Source organism: Haliotis rufescens, unplaced genomic scaffold (assembly GCF_023055435.1).
Source record: "Haliotis rufescens isolate VD_foot unplaced genomic scaffold, xgHalRufe1.0.p SCAF_15, whole genome shotgun sequence".
NCBI classification, from domain to species: Eukaryota; Metazoa; Mollusca; class Gastropoda; order Lepetellida; family Haliotidae; genus Haliotis; species Haliotis rufescens.
In genome coordinates this window covers 32,744,266-32,770,953 of record NW_025963835.1, presented here as the reverse complement: position 1 = coordinate 32,770,953, position 26,688 = coordinate 32,744,266, and the positions used below count along the sequence as shown (strand labels likewise).

The 26,688-nt window shown below is 41.1% G+C and overlaps 1 protein-coding gene across 3 annotated transcripts; it reads right to left on the bottom strand.

The window, feature by feature from the left end:
• Nucleotides 1-1,245: 1,245 nt before the first annotated feature.
• Nucleotides 1,246-26,688, bottom strand: LOC124132044 (nucleolar complex protein 4 homolog A-like). 3 transcript variants are annotated; one of them, XM_046495634.2, is made up of 14 exons: nt 26,531-26,688; nt 20,603-20,714; nt 19,337-19,440; nt 16,936-17,043; nt 16,146-16,286; nt 13,608-13,698; nt 13,316-13,401; nt 11,285-11,396; nt 9,726-9,786; nt 8,962-9,072; nt 7,930-8,093; nt 5,106-5,188; nt 3,104-3,217; nt 1,246-1,412 (listed from the first exon to the last, which is right to left on the bottom strand). In XM_046495634.2, exons 1-14 carry the CDS (start codon nt 26,642-26,644, stop codon nt 1,287-1,289), a joined length of 1,527 nt encoding a protein of 508 aa, XP_046351590.2. In that variant the 5' UTR covers nt 26,645-26,688; the 3' UTR covers nt 1,246-1,286. The 3 variants fall into 3 exon arrangements, with proteins under 3 accessions (XP_046351590.2, XP_046351591.2, XP_048252433.1); XM_046495635.2 differs by having other exon boundaries at nt 19,337-19,434; XM_048396476.1 differs by lacking the exons at nt 19,337-19,440; nt 20,603-20,714; nt 26,531-26,688 and adding an exon at nt 18,142-18,146.

The following is a 26,688-nucleotide window of genomic DNA, read 5'->3' as shown; positions in this document are numbered from 1 at the left end:
TCGGACGTTTACCACTTCGGTGAAACCCACGAGCACGGGTATGGTGCTGACAAACCTAGAAACATAATCGGGGCGAACCGGGATTAGAACCCACGATCATAGGTTTCTAGCGTGCCCAAGGGACGCAACTCTGCATAGCGAATCGCGGCGCCTTAGACGACTGGGCCACCCGTGCCCCCCTTTGGGACTGTAAGCTTGATTTAACAAGAGTGCTCTGAGAGCACAACATCCCCTGCATGAGTTTTTTTAACGAGTCAAATGAAGCTCCTTAAAACAGGGGCAGTAACTCTGTCAAAATTAGTCGAAACAAAACGGGACTGCGATATGCGTATCATCAACATGTCGACATCTTGTGCGTAGAGTGTCAGGGATATTCTCTGGAAACTGGAGGAGGAGTTGATTTCACAAGCTTAGTACCCTCTCTCACAATAAGGCAAAGGAAGCTCCGTTAAACATTCTGGCCGGTGGGGGATAAAAACTTAACTGTAAGCTAAATGTGTCAAGTTAGTTGTCACTGTCAAACGGTTCCTTGACACCCGTATCTGTGTTGGTTGGCATTCTCCATATGCAGCAACATTTTCACTTTAAACTCAAATTTCACTGGGTACTGCAGCATGTGCATTATTTGTGTTGCATTCAGGCGATTGATTCTCAACCATGTAGTACCGCTATTTGGGGTTTTGACCCAACCTTCAGTTTGGTAACGTTTCTTTTCTCGTCGGTTTAGCATGGCAAAGCATCACGCAGCCTAGCAACGCATCATGCATAGTTCCTCTAAATGGCTACCATGAACAAACTACTGGATCGTAACATCCTACATACATTGTCATCAAGACATACACAAAAAAAGTCTTTTCTCATATACTCCTTGATGAAAATCTAAATAACTTTACGAACCTACATACCCACTGTGTCAGGCCATGTGGTGAAACCCACAGCAAGAGTATGGTGCTGACAAACCTAGAAACTTTATCAGGGTCAAACAAATATCTGATAAAATGACGGCACTAAATACAAAGTGCTACTATGACTACAACAACTTACCATTGATATGTAGATAAAATGAATCTTATTCATCACAAAATTACGGTCGTACTTTTCTCTAGTTCAGGTGATGTATCTGGTCCACACCTTACATTTATTTTGTTTTTCTTAACACTTGAATAATTTGAAAGAGTTACTAAAATACATTGAGTGAAACACTTAAATAAATTAAGTGTGGCCTTAAACAACAAAAAACAAACCAACAATTCATTATAACATTTATTTACATTGTAATCACAGTGTCATTCCAGCAGCCAATGCATCTTCAGCCTATCACTCTTGTTGCCGAAAAGTCCCTTGGGAGGTGCAAATGTCACCGATGTCGTCTTCATCGTCTTCCGACAACGCTTGATCTCCCTCTGTATCAACTGCAACAACACATCGTGACAGTAACATGAAAGAGGGGTAGGGAAGTGTTATATATCACAATACAAAGAGAAGCAATGTGATACATATTGCAATACGTACTGGGACCCAAATTAATATTCTTGTACTGTTCAGATGATACTTCTTCTTTCAATAATCCAGACTTCCGATTGCGAGATGGGTAGTATAAATAAAGGTGAGTGAGTGAGTATGGTTTGACGCCACTTTTAGCAATATTCCAGCAATATCACGGCGGGGGACACCAGAAATGGGTTTCACACATTGTACCCATGTCGGGAATTGAACCCGGGTGACGAGCGAACGCTTTAACCACTAGGCTACTCGACCGCCCCTATAAATAAAGGTGACTACCTGTTATGTCATCAATATGGAATGTTAACGTAAACAGCATGAAGCGTGTGCTGTTAACATGGTTCAGAAAGGAACCCAGTCCATCCAAATGCTTCAAGATTTATAATTTAGCGTTATCTATAATTATAGATTTATTGTTCGGTGATTGTATTGGAAAATATCAATACGCAAAGGCTGTATTGCAATGTGTATTGCTGATGGATGTATTGCGATATACTGGTATGCCAGTTACATATCACACCCCTATAGTTGAATATCAGATATGTCACAGCACTTTGCAGGCCTTAGATGTTTACCACTTTGGTAAAACCAACAAGCATAAGTATGGTGCTGTGCTGACAAACCTAATCATAATCATGCTGACAAAACATAATCTGGGTGAGCCGGGATTCAACCCATTGATCATAGGAGTCTGGCACAACTAAGGGAAGCAACTCTACACAGCGACATGTGGTGCCTTAGATGACTAGGCCACTTGCGCACCCTCCAAGTCTTTGAGAGTGATTTGGGCACAACTTTGAATAGTAGGTATTTTAGCAGAATAACATTTTGTCTATCACATCTTATAATACACAATACCTTTCTCGACTCCAAATTTAAACAAATAATTTTCCTGATTCTGATTTCATAGACTGTGGAATAGACCTAGCTAGAGTTGGCTAGACTTGATATTGTATACATATCTAGATTGTTTTTTTCCCCATAAAATACCGTATACGACGTAATAAGCGTCCAGGGCGCTCTCAAAATTAGAAATAGGGGGCTCTTATTAGAATATAATTTTGGTGAGAAAAAAACAGAGTTGAAAGATCGTAAATTTCGTGGTTAATGATGACAGCCTGAAAATGATACAAAAGAAAAGTCTGTGCATATAATACATGACCGAAATATTTTCCAGAGTTTATTTGCCCATACTTAAGGGTGCGTATAACACATGAGTGCGGATTATACACAAAGAGATAAGCGTACATTGGTCAATCGGAAGGGGTGCTAATTGGGATTGTTCACTAGCCAATATATTAGCAAATATCGTGGGCGCTTATTACGTCGTATACGGTAAATATATGCCACAGTCATGCTGCAGAACTAGTATTTAAGCTGTCATGAGAGACCCTTGGAGGAAGTAAAAGGTAAAAGTTGCAGATTATAATAATTTTGGTGAATCACAGGAGTATGGTGCAGAAAAAGTATAACAAAATACACCCCATAAATCTCGCACTCGGACCCGAACCAGCAAATCCTGGAACATATAAGGAACATAACTCTGCAGTGCTAGCTGCTGCTTGGGAATTCTCACAAAAGACCATTGACTAAAGTGTACCTCGTCTTCTGTGACCTCGAGGAAGTCGGACAGCATGTCCTCCGTGTGGTGGAGGGGCAGGTTGATTCTTGTCGCTAGCTTCACCACCTCGGGGCAGTAGTGGTTCTGAAGGCTCTGAAAACACAACCATGTTTGTAGATCATAGCCTTGTGTAGGCCACAACAATGTGTGTACGTTACAGATTTGTGCATCTGTCATAGCCTTGTGTAGGCCACAAAAATGTGTGTGCCCGGGGTACGTTACAGATTGGTGCATCTGTCATAGTCTTGTGTAGGCCACAACAATGTGTGTACGTTATAGACTTGTGCATCTGTCATAGCCTTGTGTAGGCCACAAAAATGTGTGTACGTTATAGATTTGTGCATCTGTCATAGCCTTGTGTAGGCCACAAAAATGTGTGTACGTTATAGATTTGTGCATCTGTCATAGCCTTGTGTAGGCCACAACATTGTGTGTACGTTACAGATTTGTGCATCTGTCATAGCCTTGTGTAGGTCACAACAATGTGTGTACGTTATAGATTTGTGCATCTGTCATAGCCTTGTGTAGGCCACAACAATGTGTGTACGTTACAGATTTGTGCATCTGTCATAGCCTTGTGTAGGCCACAACAATGTGTGTACGTTATAGATTTGTGTATCTGTCATAGCCTTGTGTAGGTCACAACAATGTGTGTACGTTACAGATTTGTACATCTGTCATAGCCTTGTGTAGGCCACAACAATGTGTGTACGTTACAGATTTGTGCATCTGTCATAGCCTTGTGTAGGCCACAAAAATGTGTGTACGTTATAGATTTGTGCATCTGTCATAGCCTTGTGTAGGCCACAACATTGTGTGTACGTTATAGATTTGTGCATCTGTCATAGCCTTGTGTAGGTCACAACAATGTGTGTACGTTATAGATTTGTGCATCTGTCATAACCTTGTGTAGGCCACAACAATGTGTGTACGTTACAGATTTGTGCATCTGTCATAGCCTTGTGTAGGCCACAACAATGTGTGTACATTACAGATTTGTGCATCTGTCATAGCCTTGTGTAGGCCACAAAAATGTGTGTACGTTACAGATTTGTGCATCTGTCATAGCCTTGTGTAGGCCACAAAAATGTGTGTACGTTATAGATTTGTGCATCTGTCATAGCCTTGTGTAGGCCACAACATTGTGTGTACGTTACAGATTTGTGCATCTGTCATAGCCTTGTGTAGGCCACAACATTGTGTGTACGTTACAGTTTTGTGCATCTGCCATAGTCTTGTGTAGGCCACAACATTGTGTGTACGTTACAGATTTGTGCATCTGTCATAGCCTTGTGTAGGCCACAACATTGTGTGTACGTTATAGATTTGTGTATCTGTCATAGCCTTGTGTAGGTCCCAACAATGTGTGTACGTTACAGATTTGTGTATCTGTCATAGCCTTGTGTGTAGGTCTCAATCTAGCGTCGAAGTTTATGTCGAAATAAATTTTTTAGTAGGGTTGCATTTACAGCAAGTGCATCTTCAAAACATTCCAAACAAAAACTACTGAGTTTCTGAAACACACACAACAGATGCACCATCCATCTCAACTGTATTTCAAATATCCTATAATATTTTTCGTCATGTTATTTCCCAAATAATTATTTGACACGGTACAGCTGTCATTGAGGCTGAAAAAACAAAGCCGAACTGACAGCTAGTAGGCCAATGGGATGGGTTTGTTTTCTTCACAGTATGCTACTCATGCATTCTCTATCCTTAGGGGCGGTGGGGTAGCCTAGTGGTTAAAGTGTTCACTTGTCACGCTGAAGACCCAGGTTCAATTCCCCACATGGGTACAATGTGTGAAGCTCAGAATATTGCTAAAAGCAGCATAAACAGTACTTACTCTATCCTGAGAAGAAGCAAACCACAAATTTTTACTCATAAATAATCTGAAAGAAAAACAACCAAACCACTCTTGATAATTTTGCCAATATTGGCCATGGCCTGGAGTACCAGACACCCTGACGGGCCGTACCTTGATCTCCCATAGAGAGCTCTTGAGGGCCTCACACTTGGCTGGGTCGGGTTCATCGTACAGGAAGGGATCCGCATCCAGATCTGGGGGAACACAGAACAGCTTGACACGAAAGCACTTACCACCAAAAACAGTTATTATTCATTTTACAATTATTTTTCAATTTGTTTATCATGATCACAAATTCCAAACATCGTTATTTCATCACTCATCAGTCAATTTGTAAAATGACTGAAATATTTTGGCGTATTGTAACTTGCCTACAGGAAAATTTTAACTGATTAACTGATATGATGATCTATGATATGATGAGACTCGTACGTGGTACGAGTTGAAAGCGCTAGTCTATTAAAACTGTGTTCAATCTTACTCCACTTATTTAATTATAACTATATACTATTATACTATATATATATATATATATCCGTCAGTTTGTTATATCCGTCAGTTTGTTATATCCATCAGTTCGCTATAAGCATGTTCGTCATAAACGTAGTTTACTGTATATGTGTCCACGGGTGATGGGTGAGCGTACAAACCCATGGAAGTACTGGTTGACACAAGGAAAGAGGATTAAATCATTGGTTACTACCAAGTTATATATTTGTTTGTTTGTATGATGTTTGACATCGCACTCAGCAATATTCCACCTATATGACTGATGGCAGTCTGGAAATAATGAAGTCTGGACCAGACAATTTAGTGATTGACATCATGAGCATCGATCCACACAATTGGGATACGATAACATGCATCAACGAAGTCCGCAACTCTGACCACCGGATCTTGTTAGTTGACAAGCAAAATCGCCTTTTCTCAACTGAGTTATATTATCCACCTGTTACAACACTCATTGTAATGACATATCTAGGTTCTTGATTCGATAGACACGCACAAACACACACACCATATATTATGTGTGATAATTTACCCTTTTCATTGAAGATCGTGTTACCATGGTCTTACATGTATTGTCTCAATGACCACCACTAACCCTTAAAAAAAAGCACTGTACTTATTTCAAAAGCACTGTAAATTGAGACATAAGCCTTGAATGTATGTACGGGTATCACACTACAATACGAGTTGAAAGATATGTCACATCAAGAACATTACGGCTGTATAGTGAACAGACCAATAATTGGAATCTCTCTCGACACCCTTGCAAAACGACCAGGATCATTGTTCTGGAGAACTGTGCTTATGAACTAGAACATTTGTGAATGTTTGTGTTTCTGAAATAAGAACATTCGCACAAACGCTATTTGCTACTCGGATATTCAACATCGTGAAAATCGTAACACGTGGAATAGACCATGCGAGAGGTGTTGTCAACAGCAGCCTGTCATTACCACTGAACAGGCGAGTGGTCATATATTCGATGGCCTATCGTCATATTTGTATGAGAACATAGCAGGCGAGTGGTCATATATTCGATGGCCTATCGTCATATTTGTATTAGAACATAGCAGGCGAGTGGTCATATATTCGATGGCCTATCGTCATATTTGTATGAGAACATAGCAGGCGAGTGGTCATATATTCGATGGCCTATCGTCATATTTGTATTAGAACATAGCAGGCGAGTGGTCATATATTCGATGGCCTATCGTCATATTTGTATGAGAACATAGCAGGCGAGTAGTCATATATTCGATGGCCTATCGTCATATTTGTATGAGAACATAGCAGGCGAGTAGTTATATATTCGATGGCCTATCGTCATATTTGTATTAGAACACAGCAGGCGAGTAGTCGTATATTCGACAGTCTATCGTTATATTTGTATTAGAACATAGCAGGCGAGTAGCCGTATATTCGACAGCCTATCGTTATATTCGGATTAGAACTTTGCAGGCGAGTGGTCGTATATTCGACAGCCTATCGTTATATTCATATTACCCTGAGCAGGCGAGTAATCATAGGTCATATATTCTTTCATTTCAGTCATAATAGGACTGTATCATTGTCTGCAGTTGTGCAAAAAGAAACATAGAACTAAATTTTTAAAATGAATCAAAATATCAGTGAAAATGTTTTGTGTTTATAAAGATAACACTGCGTAACATTCATAATGCATGATGTCATCGCATGTCTGTCACAACATACTTCTGCGAACTGAAACTGACTTAAAAAGTCAAGTTTAGGTCAAGTTACATTAGTTTAAGCTCAATCTATATCGAAACATCAGCCCCTACCTCCATCCCAACCAGTGGTTGAAGTAATTCTATAACCCAACAAGACAGTCGGGCAGGTGACCAATAAATGTTGCTTTCCCATCTTTAAAGTTACCTGCCTGCATTCAACATTATAAATATTGAAAAATATTGAAATATCACCCAAAATAAAAGACAAATCGCGTGTCTTGATTCGCTTGAAATAATGCAAACAATGACATGAAAATCTAAGAGAACCGAATATGTGAGTAGTCTTAAAATTATCTGCCAGACAGGTTGAGCAAAATTTCAGTCAGACAGACAGACAGACAGACAGACATACAGACAGAAAAGTTACCAGCCACGGGAAGGTGGGCAGCCAGTTTTTTCTAACACTGATCCCAACCCCAAGCCACCTTTGATCAGGTGGTCAGACTCAGTGACTTGGTTGAGTGATGCAGGTCTCAAACATTTACCACTTCTGTGAAACCCACGAGCACGGGTATGGTGCTGACAAACCTAGAAAAATAATCGGAGCAAACCAGGATTCGAACCCACAATCATAGGTTTCTGGCGTGCCCAAGAGACAGCAAATCGCAGTGCTACGACTGGGCCATCCGTGCCCCCTAGACAACCAACAAACACCAGCAGTCGATGTGTGTACCTACCTGTGGGTGCGTCCGGTCGATTGATGAGCACCTTGCAGGTGGGATGGCGCTTCAGCAGGTTGCACACAAAGATGATGGCCGCCTTGAGCACTGGAGCTGGAGCTGTGAGGGAGATCCGAGACATCTTCTTGGCAAACGCCGCGACCAGATAGGATGGGAGATGCCTGAAAACAAGTGGTGAGTGAGTGAGTGAGTGAGTGAGTGAGTAGTGAGTGAGTGAGTAGTGAGTGGGTGAGTGAGTGAGTGAGTGAGTGAGTGAGTGAGTGAGTGAGTGAGTGAGTGAGTGAGTGAGTGAGTGAGTAGTGAGTGGGTGGGTGGGTGGGTGAGTGAGTGAGTGAGTGAACGAGTGAGTGAGTGAGTGAGTGAGTGGGTGAGTGAGTGAGTGGGTGAGTGGGTGAGTGAGTGGGTGAGTGGGTGAGTGGGTGAGTGAGTGAGTGAGTGAGTGGGTGAGTGTGTGTGTGAGTGAGTGGGTGAGTGGGTGAGTGTGTGTGTGAGTGAGTGGGTGAGTGGGTGAGTGAGTGAGTGAGTGAGTGAGTGAGTTGGTGAGTGAGTGAGTGAGTGAGTGAGTGAGTGAGTGAGTGAGTGAGTGAGTGAGTGAGTGAGTGAGTGAGTTGGTGAGTGAGTGAGTGAGTGAGTGAGTGAGTGAGTGAGTGAGTGGGTGAGTGAGTGAGTGAGTGAGTGAGTGGGTGAGTGAGTGAGTGAGTGAGTGAGTGAGTCAGGTTTGCTGCCTTAATATTTGATTCAAGGGAACAAGTCAATCCTCCTCTTAAATTGTTAACATTAGGGTTAAGACAAGGACCCTTGTCTTACATTCCAAATTTTAGAAATCACTGATAAGCATTACAGCCATTTTTTTAAAGGGGGTTTTGTTAATCATCTGAAATGGGAAACATATTTTATTCCACTTTGGGAATATTCTTGTCGTTTGTCATGAACCTGGGGATTATTGAGGGGCTTGGTGCTGACAGATTCCTCTCAGGAGTAGTATCTAAGACCCTGGGTCGTAGAGGATGATCCAGGTGTTTCACTTACGTGGATGTGAGGAAGAGATCTGTGAGATGGAAGAACCGAGCGCGGTACTTGACGTGAAACACGGCCGGCTCCAGCAGGGCGTACAACTTCTCATAGAAGTCGGGGTACTCGCTGGAAGCACAAGGAGCAAAAGGACCATTCAGTAATCTGTAGTAACTCTTCATTTCTAATCAAAGAATTTATATATTGAACCAATCAACACGTTCTGACATTCTGATGAGGGAACATCACATTTTATCAAGCATATGTCAGAACATTCAACCAATCAAAATGTCCTACTACATGTGGTAGTTTCAGCTAATCAACATTATCATTATTAACACTTGTTCACAATCAAATGTGATCATGAATCAACCAATCAACATTATCCCAATCAAAAGTGAGCGAGTGAATATGGTTTTACGCCGCTTTTAGCAATATCACGACGGGGGACACCAGAAATGGGCTTAACATATTGTACCCATGTGGGGAATCGAACCGGGTCTTCAGCGTGACGAGCAAATGCTTTTACCACTAGGCTACCCCACCACCCCCAAAATCAAAAGTGATCACGAACAAATAAATCAACATTATCACAGCCAAACAATCAATATTATCACAATGAAACAATCAATATTATCACAATCAAAAGTGATCAGAATCAACAAGAACGAAATCAATCAATCAATCAGTTATGATCACAATCAAACATATTCAGCCAATCGCTCGACCAGCAACTATATGTGATCGTATTGAACCAGTGAATAACACCATATCCTACTCACAGGTTGTGTTTGTTGATGAGAAGGAAGAGACCATCCAGGGCCAAAAGACTGATCACACCACCTGAAAAAAAAAGTGTTTTTACTCAATACCATGAACTAATAAATAAAAAACCTCACCCAAGTATCTGTTGAAATGAAATTCATCATCAAAAACTGGCTCCCACAGGAGATATCGCTTGGATAAGATCAAGCGATATCTACACTGTAGATATCGCTGCAATGAAATTACATCACAATGCTTTGCAGACCATTGTGACATCACTGGTTACCATGACGTCACAATCAAATGACATCACTAATAGCTCTGCTACTGAAGCTGTTAGCAGTACTTTTTACACTGAAGACACTGCTAATTACTGTCTACAAACTGAAAAAAGTTGGAAGAATGATGTTGGATGATAAATAAAATCTCACCCTCGTGTCTTTTGACATCAAATATATCAACACTCGTTGATAAAAGTGGCAAAAATCCTCGGCAAGCCTCGGAATTTTTCCACTTTTATCAACTCATTTTATATTTGATATCAAATGACACTCGATTGAGATTCTCTATATATCAACACAAGTGGAAAAATCTTAAAAGGTTAAATTTGTATCCCAAAGGGTTGATTTATTTGATATCAAAATACATTTGTGTGAGATACTATTCAATTATCATCCCAAATCATTATTCCACCATTTTCAGTAAGTAAACAGTAACAACCACTGCCTTGAGTGTAAAAAGTACAGCTAATCTGCTTCAGTGGCAGGGACATTAGTGATGTCATTAGATTGTGACATCATGGTAACCTATGATGTCACAATGGTCTGCAAAGCATTGTGATGCAATTTCATTGAAGCTGTATCTCCTAGGAGATATGTATCAAACATTTCATAACTAATGAGTTCAATAAACCAAAATGGTTCATTAAATTCTTAACGTTTCATTCTATAATTGCAACATTGAAATGGGTTGTACAATCAAACTGTCATTAACTAATGCTGCTGTAAGTGTAACATTTCCATTGAATTAGGGTATTCCCACAATTCTGTTTCAGCAAACAAACACTTTCTCCTTCCTTGCATCTGCATAAGTGACTTCTGTAGTAGCCATTCTCTGGACTCAAAAGTTTGGTAAGGAATTACTGGTTATTCAAAAGTACCTACCCACAGCATATGACCTCGTAAGAAAGTAACAGAGTAACTGGTTATTTAATAGTACTTACCCACAGTATAGGACTCCATAAGAAAGTCACAGAGTTACTGGTTATTTAACAGTACTTACCCACAGTATTGGACTCCATAAGAAAGTCACAGAGTTACTGGTTATTTAATAGTACTTACCCACAGTATTGGACTCCAAAAGAAAGTCACAGAGTTAGTGGTTATTTAACAGTACTTACCCACAGTATAGGGCTCCGTAAGAAATTCACAGAGTTACTGGTTATTTAATAGTACTTACCCACAGTATTGGACTCCAAAAGAAAGTCACAGAGTTAGTGGTTATTTAACAGTACTTACCCACAGTAGAGGGCTCCGTAAGAAAGTCACAGAGGTACTGGTTATTTAATAGTACTTACCCACAGTATAGGACTCCGTAAGAAAGTCACTGAGCACCAAGGGATTTGACAGACGTGGCATGACCTTGTCTTTGGCAATGATGAGCACCTTCTTGTACAGCGATGCAGTTAACTGTAATCAGACACGGATGCCATACCATGAGGTGACAGACATGAAATCAATACTTATTTAGTTGGGGGATACACCAGCAAAACTAACGTACCTCAACATAAAATGTACATCTGTACAATGTACGATGCTTTTGTTATGAAGGTAACATCAATATTATCATCTGTATTTGTTGGAATTTACTACTCTTTATCACTCAGATAAATAGGGCTGTGTATTTTCACACAGGTATCTGAATTGTGATACATATTGCGGTGTATTGGGAACTAAGCTGTTTGACAGTGATTGACACTGATTGTACATGCAGATCCTTTTTTCAACATACTGAAGCGAATATTACTCTGCATGGTCAGTTGCCACCATTTTGTAGTCATGGATACAGGGGAGATAACAATGTGGGAGAAAAATCACTCCTGCATTCCAGTCGGCTGATTTGTCAATCAATTTCGAGGGGAAACTTGTTATATACTTTTTATGAAAGGCATATTGCAGTACGACAGTAAAACCATGCAGTCCTACAAATATATGTTGTGCTGCAAACTTACGGTTGCATCATGGTGACTTGTGAACAATCACAACTGCACCAATACAAAACATGTGGTTCACTGTTGGGGACGACATCACATTATTACTTAACACGTCATTTGTTGTCCTGTCTGACAAGAACTGGGTCTGAGGATCAATTCTGTCACGGATCTCCATGGATCAAGCATGAGTAACGAGGGTTCTATTATGCCCTGACATACTAAAGGGAGACAAGCATGAGGTACTGGGCTTCTATTCTGCCCTGGAATCCTAAAGGGAGACAAGCATGAGGTACTGGGGTTCTATTCTGCCCTGACATACTAAAGGGAGACAAGCATGAGGTACTGGGGACTATTCTGCCCTGACATCCAAAAGGGAGACAAGCATGAGGTACTGGGGACCTATTCTGCCCTGACATCCAAAAGGGAGACAAGCATGAGGTACTGGGGACCTATTCTGCCCTGACATACTAAAGGGAGACAAGCATGAGGTACTGGGGACCTATTCTGCCCTGACATACTAAAGGGAGACAAGCATGAGGTACTGGGGACTATTCTGCCCTGACATCCTAAAGGGAGACAAGCATGAGGTACTGGGGACCTATTCTGCCCTGACATCCAAAAGGGAGACAAGCATGAGGTACTGGGCTTCTATTCTGCCCTGACATCCTAAAGGGAGACAAGTATGGGGAACTGGGCTTCTATTCTGCCCTGGCATCCTAAAGGGAGACAAGCATGAGGTACTGGGCTTCTATTCTGCCCTAACATCCTAAAGGGAGACAAGTATGGGGAACTGGGCTTCTATTCTGCCCTGGCATCCTAAAGGGAGACAAGCATGAGGTACTGGGGACCTTTTCTGCCCTGGAATCCTAAAGGGAGACAAGCATGAGGTACTGGGGACCTATTCTGCCCTGGAATCCTAAAGGGAGACAAGCATGAGGTACTGGGCTTCTATTCTGCCCTGACATCCTAAAGGGAGACAAGCATGAGGTACTGGGGACCTATTCTGCCCTGACATCCAAAAGGGAGACAAGCATGAGGTACTGGGCTTCTATTCTGCCCTGACATCCTAAAGGGAGACAAGTATGGGGAACTGGGCTTCTATTCTGCCCTGGCATCCTAAAGGGAGACAAGCATGAGGTACTGGGGACCTTTTCTGCCCTGGAATCCTAAAGGGAGACAAGCATGAGGTACTGGGGATCTATTCTGCCCTGGAATCCTAAAGGGAGACAAGCATGAGGTACTGGGCTTCTATTCTGCCCTGACATCCTAAAGGGAGACAAGCATGAGGTACTGGGGACTATTCTGCCCTGGCATCCTAAAGGGAGACAAGCATGAGGTACTAGGGACCTACTCTATCCCAGAACGTTTATGGGACAATCTGAAGACACTTCCTACCTTGCATGAGAGAAACTTGAGCCATGTGCTGGTGAACAACTTGGTGTGTTCTTTGGAGGACCCCATCTTGCCTGCCGTGTCTACAGCTGAAACACACGAGTACATGGTCTTCACATAACCGGGAATATAAGAATTCATAAAAACATAAAAAGTATAGTTGACAAGAACAAACCCTGACCAGTGTTGATAACAAGGCTGATCTGTCCAATCAGAAACACTTGCATCAGCCAATCAAATACAAGCAGAAGTGATAATACCCATGTATCTATTCCCACTTGTGCAACAAACTCACCAAAAAAACGAAGACTTTTCGTTTTGCACTTAAGACTCGAGCATTTGTCGAGGAGTCCGAACACATTTGTCATGTAGATGTCCGTCAGGGCCTGAAACACGAACAATGATAGTAAGTATTGTTTACCTTGTGGTGATACCAGGTTTGAATAAGTCCCCAGCAACCTATGCTATATCCCAAGAGTCTGTAACTTATCACACGTTGGAAAACTAGAATGTGTCTCCTGACGCCCCTTTTTTGATACATTAGTTCAAGTTGTTACCGTAAATGTGTTTGCAAATCTGAAAAAACAGTTATAGCAAATTATAGCCTGGAAAGATAATGGTTTCATGCAGAAATATTCATTAGCTGTAGAGATTTGTCAGGAAATAAATGCTACTTGTTGAGACTGTAAATTGTTTCCATGGAAACATGAGAAATTAAAATAAAATGAATATTGACAAATATGAAAAGGCAATAGTTGAGCATGCGGTCCTTGCACATGAAGTGTTTGAGAGTTATAGCTCGGAAACAAAGCCTAGTGTCGTTTGAGACTAAGTCCAAATTGATTCCATGAGACATAAAAACAATAAAATTGTGAAAAACTATTAAATATCAAAAGGCACCAGTTAAGCTGATCAGTATTGTATATGTGAAGTTATTTTAAAAAAACACTGAACATTTTTCACGTTTTGGCTCAAAATAGGATGGAAACACCAACCCCAACAGGAACCAAGCCATAAAAACATGTCTCCCCTCCCTTGAAAATACAAACATGACACGCAATCAACCTGGCCAGCAAATTCATTTTAGAAGATATTGAGACCAATTCTCCCCACAGAAACAATACAGGGAATATAAACATATTAGCTCAATGAGAAGAGATTGAACAAGCGTTAGGGACCAACCATACAATATTCAGAAAGGGAGTGAGTGAGCTTTTACGCCGCTTTTAGCAATATTCCAGCAATATCACGGCGGGGCACACCAGAAATGGGCTTCACACATTGTACCCATATCGGGAATCGAACCCGGGTCTTCAGCGTGACGAGCGAACGCTTTAACCACTAGGCTACCCGACCGCCCCTTCAGAAAGGGAGTTTCAAAACTTATGATTTGGGAAGAGCAACTCCAATACAGATTTACTTCAAGGATGAGCAGCTGCCTACACACAGGCTAACCAACTGTTTCAGTTCGTGCAATACTTTTCTTTTTTTAAACAATTGAATCTGTGGTCAAAATAATTTCCTCGTCTTGTTATATTTTTTTTCTTGCCACACTCACTAATATTTCAGCTAAATGACGGCAGTCGCCAAGTTGCTGTTGCTGAGTGTAGTGTTAAACAGTAAACAAACAAATAATGTAATATGTCTTATTCATTTTGCTCCTACAAAATGTAAAAGAATAATTGTCTTTTTCATAAATGATTACTGAGTGAAACGATTACCTATTCCCTTCGCTTAAAAACCACAGTGGCATTCCATTGTCATATGTGGACTCCTAAACTGGGATAGAGAAAACAGTCTGTTTAAAACTCGTATGCTGTGATAATCCCTGCATATGATTCCTGTCACAGACAATATAAATTATAACATGATTACTTGGCGACTGGTGTTGTCCTCATCCACAGCTGCCTGTGACCTTATTAAGAGCAAACTCAACAAGACATAGTACATTATTTGTTTGTTCACTGTTTAACACTACACTCAGCAACATTCCGGCTATATAACCTCAGGGATTTATTTAGAATTGACTTGGAAAAAGTCATCATGTTTTTTCAAAACTGGAATCTTGTTAAAGTTGTTATTTTCTCAAATCAGGAGGTATATGCATTCAATGTAACTGTGTAAAAATTGAGCACTAAAGTTTTTCAGTCCTCTTTATTGGTCCTGTTGAGAGTGAAGTCATCTCTACAGAGGGCCATTGGTTAGCATTGGTTGTAACGATAATACAGGAAATGGGACTCGTGAAGATCCGGGGTAGAATAGATCTTCGGCAACTCATGCTTGCCGTAGAAAGCGACTATGCTTGTCGTAAGAGGCGACTATGCTTGTCGTAAGAGGCGACTATGCTTGTCGTAAGAGGCGACTATGCTTGTCGTAAGAGGCGACTATGCTTGTCATAAGAGGTGACTATGCTTGTCGTAAGAGGCGACTATGCTTGTCATAAGAGGTGACTATGCTTGTCGTAAGAGGCGACTATGCTTGCCATAGAAGGCGACTATGCTTGTCGTAAGAGACAACTATGCTTGTCATAAGAGACAACTATGCTTGCCGTAGAGGGCAACTATGCTTGTCGTAAGAGGCGACTATGCTTGTCGTAAGAGGCGACTATGCTTGTCGTAAGAGGCGACCTAGCTTGTCTTAAGAGGCGACTATGCTTGTTGTAAGAGGCGACTAACTCATTGGGTGGTTTGGATTCAGGCATGTTAGCACAGAAAATATCAAAATAAAGAAAGCAGATTGGTCTTGATCTATTATAATCAATATGTTTTTGTGGGTCTTTCCCGACCAAAAGTCATTAACATTTCAAATTAACATGTTTAAATTAATAAATCACCTTTGATGAATTCTTTTGCAGATGTTTGTGAATACACTGGAGAGTCTGGTAACGGACATCATCGTACTGGAGAAAGTCCTGGAAGGATTCCAACAGAAGTATGGCACTCTCATCACTAGACAGGAAGTGGGTCATTATTTCCTGCAAGCAGAAAAAGGTTGTGGCCATTTTCAAGAGTATCCTATAGGGTTCACACGTATAATGACCGGTAGCCTACAAGGTCAAAGCCAAAGATGTATCACTGATCCCACAGAGTATTTGTTCGACAAATGTGTATAGTCTGGTTGACAAAGTGTCAGTTTAAAACATTTTCAAGACATAAAATTTATATCTTGAAGATTTTTTATGCATATGAGTGAGTGATCATAGTTTTCTGGAATGCCTAAGGGACACAACTCTGCATATGAAATTGCATCTTTTAAAAGTTATGCAATTGTTAGAGTGAGTGAGTGAGTGAGTGAGTGAGTGAGTGAGTGAGTGAGTTTGGTTTAACGCCGCTTTTAACAGTATTCCAGTTATATCACGGTGTTCAGCTTAAAGTGGGAGGAAAGCCCGAACTGATGCAGGTCTCAGACATTTACCACTTCGGTGAAACCCACGAGCACGGGTATGGTGCTGACAAACCTAGAAACATAATCAGGGCGAACCGGGATTCGAACCCACAATCATAGGTTTCTGGCATGCCCAAGGGATGCAACTCTGCACAGCGCAACGCAGCGCCTTAGACAACTGGGCCACCTGTGCCCCCTGTTAGATGAGATCTTGTGTGCATCACAAAAATAAAACTTACCGCAAACAAAGACTCCGGGAAGAGTTGTGCATGTGATGAAGACTTGGTTGTGATTGGGTGACGACCCTCCGCAGCCACAAACATCATCAGTACACGCATCGACAGTTTCTGAGACATAACGAAAACATAGGCATTGGATACACAATACTATTGTTTGTTTGCCATTAAAGCAAAAATGGATAGAATTATCAGTAAACCGCCTGCATGTTATCAAGAATCAGCGGGCCACTGTAACTTGATAATGCCCTCATATTGCTTGCTGACGGGCCATTATCACGCCCGTTGTTAGGTGACGTCATAGGATAGGGATAGGTGACGTCACGTTCAATAGTGACATCATCTGGTTTGTTCTTTGACGTTTCCATATTTGTAAAAATTAGTCAGTGACATTCGTGTTGAATGCAGTAAATGTTCCAAAACCGATATTGTTGTTTCATTTTATTTGATAACAAATTCCATCAATTTTAGCTATAATAACGGTAATGCTATTTTTCAGGGCATTATCATTTGCAGAAGCCCTCGGTCTTTTCAACTAATTGAAGACCTCGGGCTTCTGCAAATGATAATGCCCTGAAAAATAGCGTTACCCTTATATCATTAAATGCCTCATTGAACAATAGCCGTATGACAGCAGCCTGTAAATAATCTAGTCTGGACCAGAGAGTCAAGTGATTGATGTGAGCAACAATCGACGTCGTCGGCGTACGATGACACACTACAACCAAGTCACGGAGTCAGGCCTGCCGATCCGGAAAGTCCCCATTTAGGCCAGCATAGATTGCCGGGGTCCGATTCTAACCCAGAATCCTCACGGTACTAGCCAGGATGAGCGGAATGTGAGGAAATATCAAAATCATGACAGCGTCCACAGTATTTAACTTTCTCACCAAACGCAACAGGCTAACGATAGGTTATGGTAAACAGTAGTGAGTTTATCGAGTTGCAGTGGTGTACAGTTGGTGTATTTACCTGTATATGTCTGTCTGTACAGGTGAGTTTGTCCAGGAGGGAGGCCCCAGTGGCAGTGGTGTACAGTTGGTGTATTTACCTGTATATGTCTGTCTGTACAGGTGAGTTTGTCCAGGAGGGAGGCCACAGTGGCAGTGGTGTACAGTTGGTGTATTTACCTGAATATGTCTGTCTGTACAGGTGAGTTTGTCCAGGAGGGAGGCCACAGTGGCAGTGGTGTACAGTTGGTGTATTTACCTGTATATGTCTGTCTGTACAGGTGAGTTTGTACAGGTGAGTTTGTCCAGGAGGGAGGCCACAGTGGCAGTGGTGTACAGTTGGTGTATTTACCTGAATATGTCTGTCTGTACAGGTGAGTTTGTCCAGGAGGCAGGCCACAGTGGCAGTGGTGTACAGTTGGTGTATTTACCTGAATATGTCTGTCTGTACAGGTGAGTTTGTCCAGGAGGGAGGCCAGTGGCAGTGGTGTACAGTTGGTGTATTTACCTGAATATGTCTGTCTGTACAGGTGAGTTTGTCCAGGAGGGAGGCCACAGTGGCAGTGGTGTACAGTTGGTGTATTTACCTGAACATGTCTGTCTGTACAGGTGAGTTTGTCCAGGAGGGAGGCCAGTGGCAGTGGTGTACAGTTGGTGTATTTACCTGAATATGTCTGTCTGTACAGGTGAGTTTGTCCAGGAGGGAGGCCACAGTGGCAGTGGTGTACAGTTGGTGTATTTACCTGAACATGTCTGTCTGTACAGGTGAGTTTGTCAAGGAGGGAGGCCACAGTGGCAGTTGTGTACAGTTGGTGTATTTACCTGAACATGTCTGTCTGTACAGGTGAGTTTGTCCAGGAGGGAGGCCACAGTGGCAGTGGTGTACAGTTGGTGTATTTACCTGAACATGTCTGTCTGTACAGGTGAGTTTGTCAAGGAGGGAGGCCACAGTGGCAATGGTGTACAGTTGGTGTATTTACCTGAATATGTCTGTCTGTACAGGTGAGTTTGTCCAGGAGGGAGGCCACAGTGGCAGTGGTGTACAGTTGGTGTATTTACCTGAACATGTCTGTCTGTACAGTTGAGTTTGTCCAGGAGGGAGGCCACAGTGGCAGTGGTGTACAGTTGGTGTATTTACCTGAACATGTCTGTCTGTACAGGTGAGTTTGTCCAGGAGGGAGGCCACAGTGGCAGTGGTGTACAGTTGGTGTATTTACCTGAACATGTCTGTCTGTACAGGTGAGTTTGTCCAGGAGGGAGGCCCCAGTGGCAGTGGTGTACAGTTGGTGTATTTACCTGTATATGTCTGTCTGTACAGGTGAGTTTGTCCAGGAGGCAGGCCACAGTGGCAGTGGTGTACAGTTGGTGTATTTACCTGAATATGTCTGTCTGTACAGGTGAGTTTGTCCAGGAGGGAGGCCACAGTGGCAGTGGTGTACAGTTGGTGTATTTACCTGAATATGTCTGTCTGTACAGGTGAGTTTGTCCAGGAGGCAGGCCACAGTGGCAGTGTACTGTTGCCTCAGCCATTCCCGATACTCGGCTTCCTTATCTGCAACTTCAACATGATAAGCAAGATGTGATTTCTTCCAGTTTTAGTTAATCTCACTAAAATCTGACTTTCTACTCTGATTTTCTACTCTGATACAGTACCTCTCTGCTTGAACATCTGGCAACGCCTCTGTGTGTGTGTTTGTGTGTGCGTGCTTTAACCACTAAGCTACCCCACCACCCTTATATAATAGCAACTGGAAGTGTGAAAAACAAAAATGCAACAAAATTATATTAAAAATCGACTGCAGGAATGCCAGCCTTTAGGATGAACAATCTATGAATGATTTTACACACAGACAATTCTAAACTGTTAAATATCTGACTAAATACAACCTTCAGGCGTGTATTTATCTGTGAGGTGAAGCAATACATAATGACAGGGCAGCCATCTTTAAGATTGGAATTCTGGGCAGCAGTTCATTACAGATTTCTTTGTTGGGACTAGTCTGCAGCTCATTTTGGACTTATGCTTATGAGAAATAAATACATTTTTTGATAAAACAACTTGTCTTACTAGATTGTTACTAGTCTCGGACTAACAGACTAGTGGCTGTGTGTACCTCTGGATCATGCATACAATGTTTCAACATCCTCAACAGGTGAGGTGAAGTGAAATTGGGTTTAACGTCGCGTCCAAGATTATTGCAGTTATACAGCGACGTGCATGCACGTGTATGTATGTGTGTGGCTGCTTGTTCTAGTCCGGACTGATGCCGATTTATAGTGCTGGCTCACTGAGACACCATGCCGCAGTTTAACATGAATACCCCACTCAGACACAGTATACTAACTCCGAGCTGACCAGCCCTTGTTTTAGCCCCTTAATGCCGACCATCTTTTAACGTCTTTTAGTATGACGAGGTCGGGGATCGAACCCCGGACCTTCCGCTCTCCGGGTGGGCGCTCTACCATTAGACCACGGAGGCGGTTTCAACATCCTCAACAAACCTCATGGTTTAACTGAACATTTTGAAAGGGCATATGAATGGACAGGTGATAAAGCATCCCATTACGAAATCCACATGATATGAAGCTTCATTTCAGTTGAGCTGAAAACTGAAACCATAATTAAAACAGTTGCTGTGGTACCATATTGATAACCAACCCTAAATAAGAGTTACACCACTTTATGAAGATGAATTCAGTTTTAGCAATGTGCAACAAACCTTTCGACTTTTCATCACTTGAACTGCCACACATTTCTTCTGTAGAGATAAACTTTTCAAATATTCTTTGCAGTGCATTGATGCAGGCTGTTAGGACGTCCCTCTTCTCAGACTGAAAAATAAAAAAAAAGTTAAGACAGTGTCTCTGCCCGGAGGACTGAAAAATAAAATAAAAAGTTAAGAAAGTGTCTCTGCCTGGAGGATTACATTGTACACACCACTGTGAAGACACATGGCTGCTTACACATGCAGTCTCTATTTTTAAATACAAAACGCCAGAGAATAACCAGTCTTGATTATCCGCCAAAGCAGAGTCCAATGGGCGTAAAAGGTAGGGCTGGACGATACACCAACTGTGTGATCACAATACCTTGCTCAAGATCCGATACGTATCACGATACTTGCATGTGCTCTTATCTGTGGTGTGTAAGCCAACTTTTTCATCATTTTCAAATACCTGGCACACAAATGATTTACAGTTGGCAGTGTCAAGTATGGCGCAATGGAAATATTTTTGTTTTCACTACTCATTTTCACTAGAAATTATGTGTATAAAGAAGTAAAAACTTGTGTCCCACAGATGCATCGGAGTATTGTCCCACTACAAGTAAAAGGCAAAATTGCTGTGAAAATCATACGACTGTGTCTCTGAAAATCAGTCATGACACCAGGTGTCAGCGAACAGGTTAACCATGTCCTGCCCTACCAGTAGCACCCGCCTCTCACACAATTTGCATAAGAAAGTGTGAGTTTGTTTCTTGCCCAATCTCATTAAAATCAGACCTCAGTTCTCGCTACCGCCAAACAAAGGTCTGAGGACATCCCATTAGGGGTCACGTCAGAACGACCTTTCATCCGACCAATCAGAGCATCGCTTACCAGATTATGAAAGGGACAGTCGGAATGTGATTTCTAATCATGCAATCTCGAAAACTTTAACTCCGAACAATAGTTACAGGTTTAACAACTGAATCCATACAAGCTAGACCATCTATTAGCCATTCAAGAATGATTTTTGTTCAGGTTTCAAATCTGTAATCGAGAATTTGTCAAAATGTTTTGAAGCGTAGTCGCCATTTTGAAATTAGTGCCGTAAAGCACGAGAAAGCTGCCTTTTGATTTGTCATTCCATTGGTCGGTCAAAGTTTGCGCAAGGTCTGACGTGACCTGTAATGGGATGTCCTCAGATCTTTGTTTAGTGGTAGCGAGAACTAAGATCTGATTTTAATGAGATTGTTTCATGCCTGACGCCATATATGCAACGCAGCCTGTAAACATGACCACCAAGTGATGGACCAGAAAATCAGTGAATCAAGCGATGGTCTGGTTCCTTTCAGGTGGAAACCAACGAGTGGTCGGACCAATGAGAGTTAAGCTTACATCACACGCCACTCTACACATGGCTTCACTAGCAGTCCAATGGAGGGTCTGCACGAAGAAGGGTCCATTGGGCTTCAGCAAGTTATACACGGCCAGTCATCAACATCATCAACTGCATGGTGGCCATATGTATTCAGATTTGTTTGTTTGTTGTTTAACGTTGTACTCAGTAATATTCCAGCTATATGACGGTCTGTCAATAATCGAGCCTGAACCAGACAATCCAGTGATTGATATCATGAAAGGCAAGGAGATGAAACGAAGATGGCGGTCAGAATTTCTGTACTTCCTAAATTCAAAATGTTTGGCTCTCTATTCTGATGGTTTCTAAGGAGACAATAGGCTATAAAAAAACATTTTCACAATCTGAATGTTTATCTACAATTTCTAAACGATGTTTTGCAGCATTTTACACGACGCAGAAATGTGATCCAGTATGCACAAATGAATAGAATGGATGCAGACAAAAGAAACCTTTTGTCCTAATGGACACACAATTATATTCATTGCACCAAATTCTAGATAAGACATATAAAGGTTCTTCAAAACAACAAGGTGTTGTCTACCACATAAGTTGTGACAGCAGCAACACCTATGTAGGGGAAACTTCCTGACCCATAAACGTCATCAAAAAACACAAAACATCTACCACCAAGTCAGACCTATCTTCCCGAGGCAAGAGAGTTAACTGACTATCAAAGTCCAGTTTCCACCCTTGCCGAACTAGGCTGGTATTATGGAGTTACAGTTTGGCTGGACTAACGAGTCTATGCATAGTCCAATCAAAATCGCGCAACGAAATCAAAATCCGGTTTGTAAACTGTCGTGCAGATTTCGGTCGATTGCAGGATTTGCAGAGCGTATGTACCGCCAACTCGTTGTCAACAGATATTTTTCAAATCTTTTAAATCAAGGTGCTCTTGTGATTTGATGCACTTCGCGATGTAAACACCCATTTTATCACAATATAGATCTTGAGTTTTGATCAGAACGTCTTGACTGGGCGCCGCCATTTTGTTTGAAGCAAATGCAAGTGGTGGAATTACGAGAGGTGGAATTTGAATGGTCCATAGGAGAGGCTTAGAAGGGACATAACTCGTAATAACCACTGGTGGCGCTACAATCGAGCCCAGGAATTCCAGCCTAGTTCGGCAAGGGTGGGAACTGAACTTTTAAAGTCAGTTAACTCCCTTGCCTCGGGAAGATGAGTCAGACCGAAAATCAGCCATTTCTGACCACATTACCAACTTCCCTAATCAAATTACAGTAAACTATGTTTATAATGAACATGCTTACAAAGAAATGACGGATATAACAAACTATTTCTTGGTCCCATTCATTTGCTGTATATATGGAGTACATATGCTCATAACGAACTATGGTTTAAACGAATTCAAATTTGTGGTCCCTTTGAGTTCGTTATAACTGTAGTTTACTGTATTATGTGGGACAATGTACAAATCCTATCAAACAATCTCCATGACTTCACCAAACCAAAACGAAAACTAGCAGAAGCAGTTCAAATCCACTGACACAACACATCAATCAACGGAGATCAAGTACACCTCATCCCATCTGCCTACAATGAATTGAGAAAACAATAGAACTACCATCTCTAATTAATCCTATCAGTTGCATATTTGTACCCAGTCTTGTACAGTTGGCTTGTTTGTGTTACTATAGCAACCATTATCCTTTGTTGTTTTTGTTAAACCCTTTCAAGCATACCCTTATGTTGTTTTGGTTAATCCTTATCAGATGTATATTTAAGAAATAAAAGACAAGAGGGAACTGTTTCTCGTACAATAAAACACTGCAGGGAGAATAAACCATCAGTGACACACAATAAACAACTTCCACTCGTTATTTACTCCTGTAGCCTTTTTAAGCATGTCAATAAATTGCACAAGCATTGAAAACATTTACCCGCATAAAATGACGATGACTCCCTGATTATAATCCAACCTCGGCGATGCCAGACAACTCCATTTTATGTACAGGGGGTTTAAGTTTGGTATTCTCACAATTTTTACGTCAATTTTCAGCACCTGTTCTTCCTATACCGATTGTCATATCTCTCCCACTTTTGGGTGCGATTGTCCGGCCATTGTGTTCATCTGCGCTGTGAGGAACAACTCAATAGATACTTCCCTCTCAAAACTAACGTTGCGCTATTTACGACGTCATCAAGTTGCGAGCGCATGTTCGAATCTCCAGAAATGACGTCATAATAGAACAATGTTTTATCATCAAATAAACCATGCTACGTTCTTCATTGTTCTTTGCGACTTACCGCGTACCTATATTAGATAAGCCTGTACTGTCCTGTCTTACTTCCCTCTTGCATGACAATGGAATAAAGATCATCATGCATCATGATTTCATACTTCTCCATACAAGTATCCATCGCAATCACACACTAAGTAAAAAGTTTCGATTCTTACCCTAAATGTTTTCTTTGATATAAGTTACACCAAACACTAATTACTAGTGAAAATGAGTAGTGAAAACATAAATATTTTCATCCATTGTGCTTTACTCGACACTGCATACTGTAAATCGTTAGTGTGCCAGGAATTTGGCCATCCTGTTCATGAAAAAGATGGCTTACACACCACAGATAGGAGCAGATGCAAGTATCGTGATATGTATCGGATCGTGAGCAAGGTATCATTTTATGTATCGGATCGCACAGTTGGTGTATCATCCCTGCCCTATAAAATATCTTTTGTTTACTGTTACTACTAACTTCTGATAATGCCAATGCAACAGGTAAGCTCAGTCATGTGTGCCTATGACGCAAGTGGCCCGTTTACCTTAACACTTCGTACTCCCATTCGGTTAGGGTACTCATATTTCGGCTACATGATGTATACATAGAGGATTCATCACGAGTGTTTTTTAATATGGGAAATATCAACCGAGTCTTAGTAAATCGGTATTTGCCGAGCCTTTGGCGAGGCAAATACCGATTAACGGAACGAGGTTGATATTTCCCATATTAAAAAACACTCGTGATGAATTCTATTTATGATTTTCACATTTTTGCTTCCCAATTAAGGAATAATTGCATTAAACATTATCATCAGCAACTTGTCAAAATCTTACGTATAGATCGTGAGTAGTGATACATGTTTTCCATAGCTGTGTAAACCAAAATAAACAACCTCTTAACTCCTTTATGGCATATTCCTTCGCTGAGAAAAAAAGTTCCTCGGATTATTTTAAACAAAATACTTGAACAGACTTTTGCAGAATAATTGATATAATGTCTCCAACATCAAAGGTATCCATGTTGATGGTAAACACCTACTCACGTGCACCGGCCAAAAAAGTCCCACTTCCGGTTATCTAATTTGCATATCTAATTTGCATACTTATGTCATTGGGGTATGACATACATGTTTTTATGTCATAAGCTTATGTCATGGATAAATGCTTTAGTTAAATGATCAAGGTATTTACCTGGGCTTCATTTATGTAGTACATATGCTGACAATGATCCAAACAGCCCCATTTATCTTTGCTATCCTTGTAACAGCATATTATTATTTTGTGACACGTTTTCATATCTGATGACGTAAGTGATAGCTATTGTTGGTGATAAATTACGGAATTCTGAAATACTTTCCTTATTTAATATTTTTTGGTAGAACATTCTTCTATATCATTACCAATCCTTAACCCAGTCCTACAGGGCTGGAACGTGTCCAAATTTACTACCCGGGTACCCAACCTTAAATTTAAATTTGACGGATGGCTTGTTTCAGGACTTTTGACTGATAGAAACACTAAACAAGGTGTCACTAGTTTCATAAATTAAAAAGCAAATATTAAGGATTATTCCCACTTACATTATCAATTCCATAATTCAATGCACAGCCATAAAAAATCGTAATTGAAATGTCTTGGTGTCTTTGCATCATACTTTCTGTATCGTAGGGAAATGCTGCCAGGAGCTATAGTGACTTAGTCAAGCACTTTACTTATTGCAAGATCATTGGCCAGATCATATTTATTAATTGAATCAGAAAGGGTATGTCATTGATTTGTTGTTCTGGTTTTTCCGCCATTTAAGTTGATTTGTAAGCACATGGCAAAAGCAATTTTTGTGTCTTTTTGTATTCAACTTATTGAATTTTGCCATCGACTAATTACATCTCTTGGGTCCAAGTCATTGACCTATATAAAAGCTTTTTGAGTCAACATCACTGGTACCGAGTTATCCGTCCTTTTTAGCAGCATATTAGATAACGTGCGGTAATTACATTTTCTGTCTGAATACACCCTCCCCATTGGAGTCATGATATGAAATTACATTATTCGGAAATATTAGTCAGTGGTGATTCTGTCACAATAATCTTTAAGTTTGAGCTGTCAAAAACGCTTAAAGAATGTGAATAGAATTGCTGACGAGTTTTCTGGGGAAATACGGTACTCGATAAACACTGCTTCCTCGAGATCGCTGGCAGCGATTTAACACTTGGGCCACTTTTCTGGTGTTCATATTCCAAAAAATAAAACACAACGAAAACTGTTCATTCTTACATCCATGTGTGAAATGATATCGACGACATTGTTGATCTGTTTTCTACTTTCGAGGCATAAAGTCGCTTTCTCCTTTATCACATTCACGATATTACCCTCCATGGGAGCAGCCATGTTTTACCACGTGCAATTCAACCAATGAGATCGCCGCTCCTAAA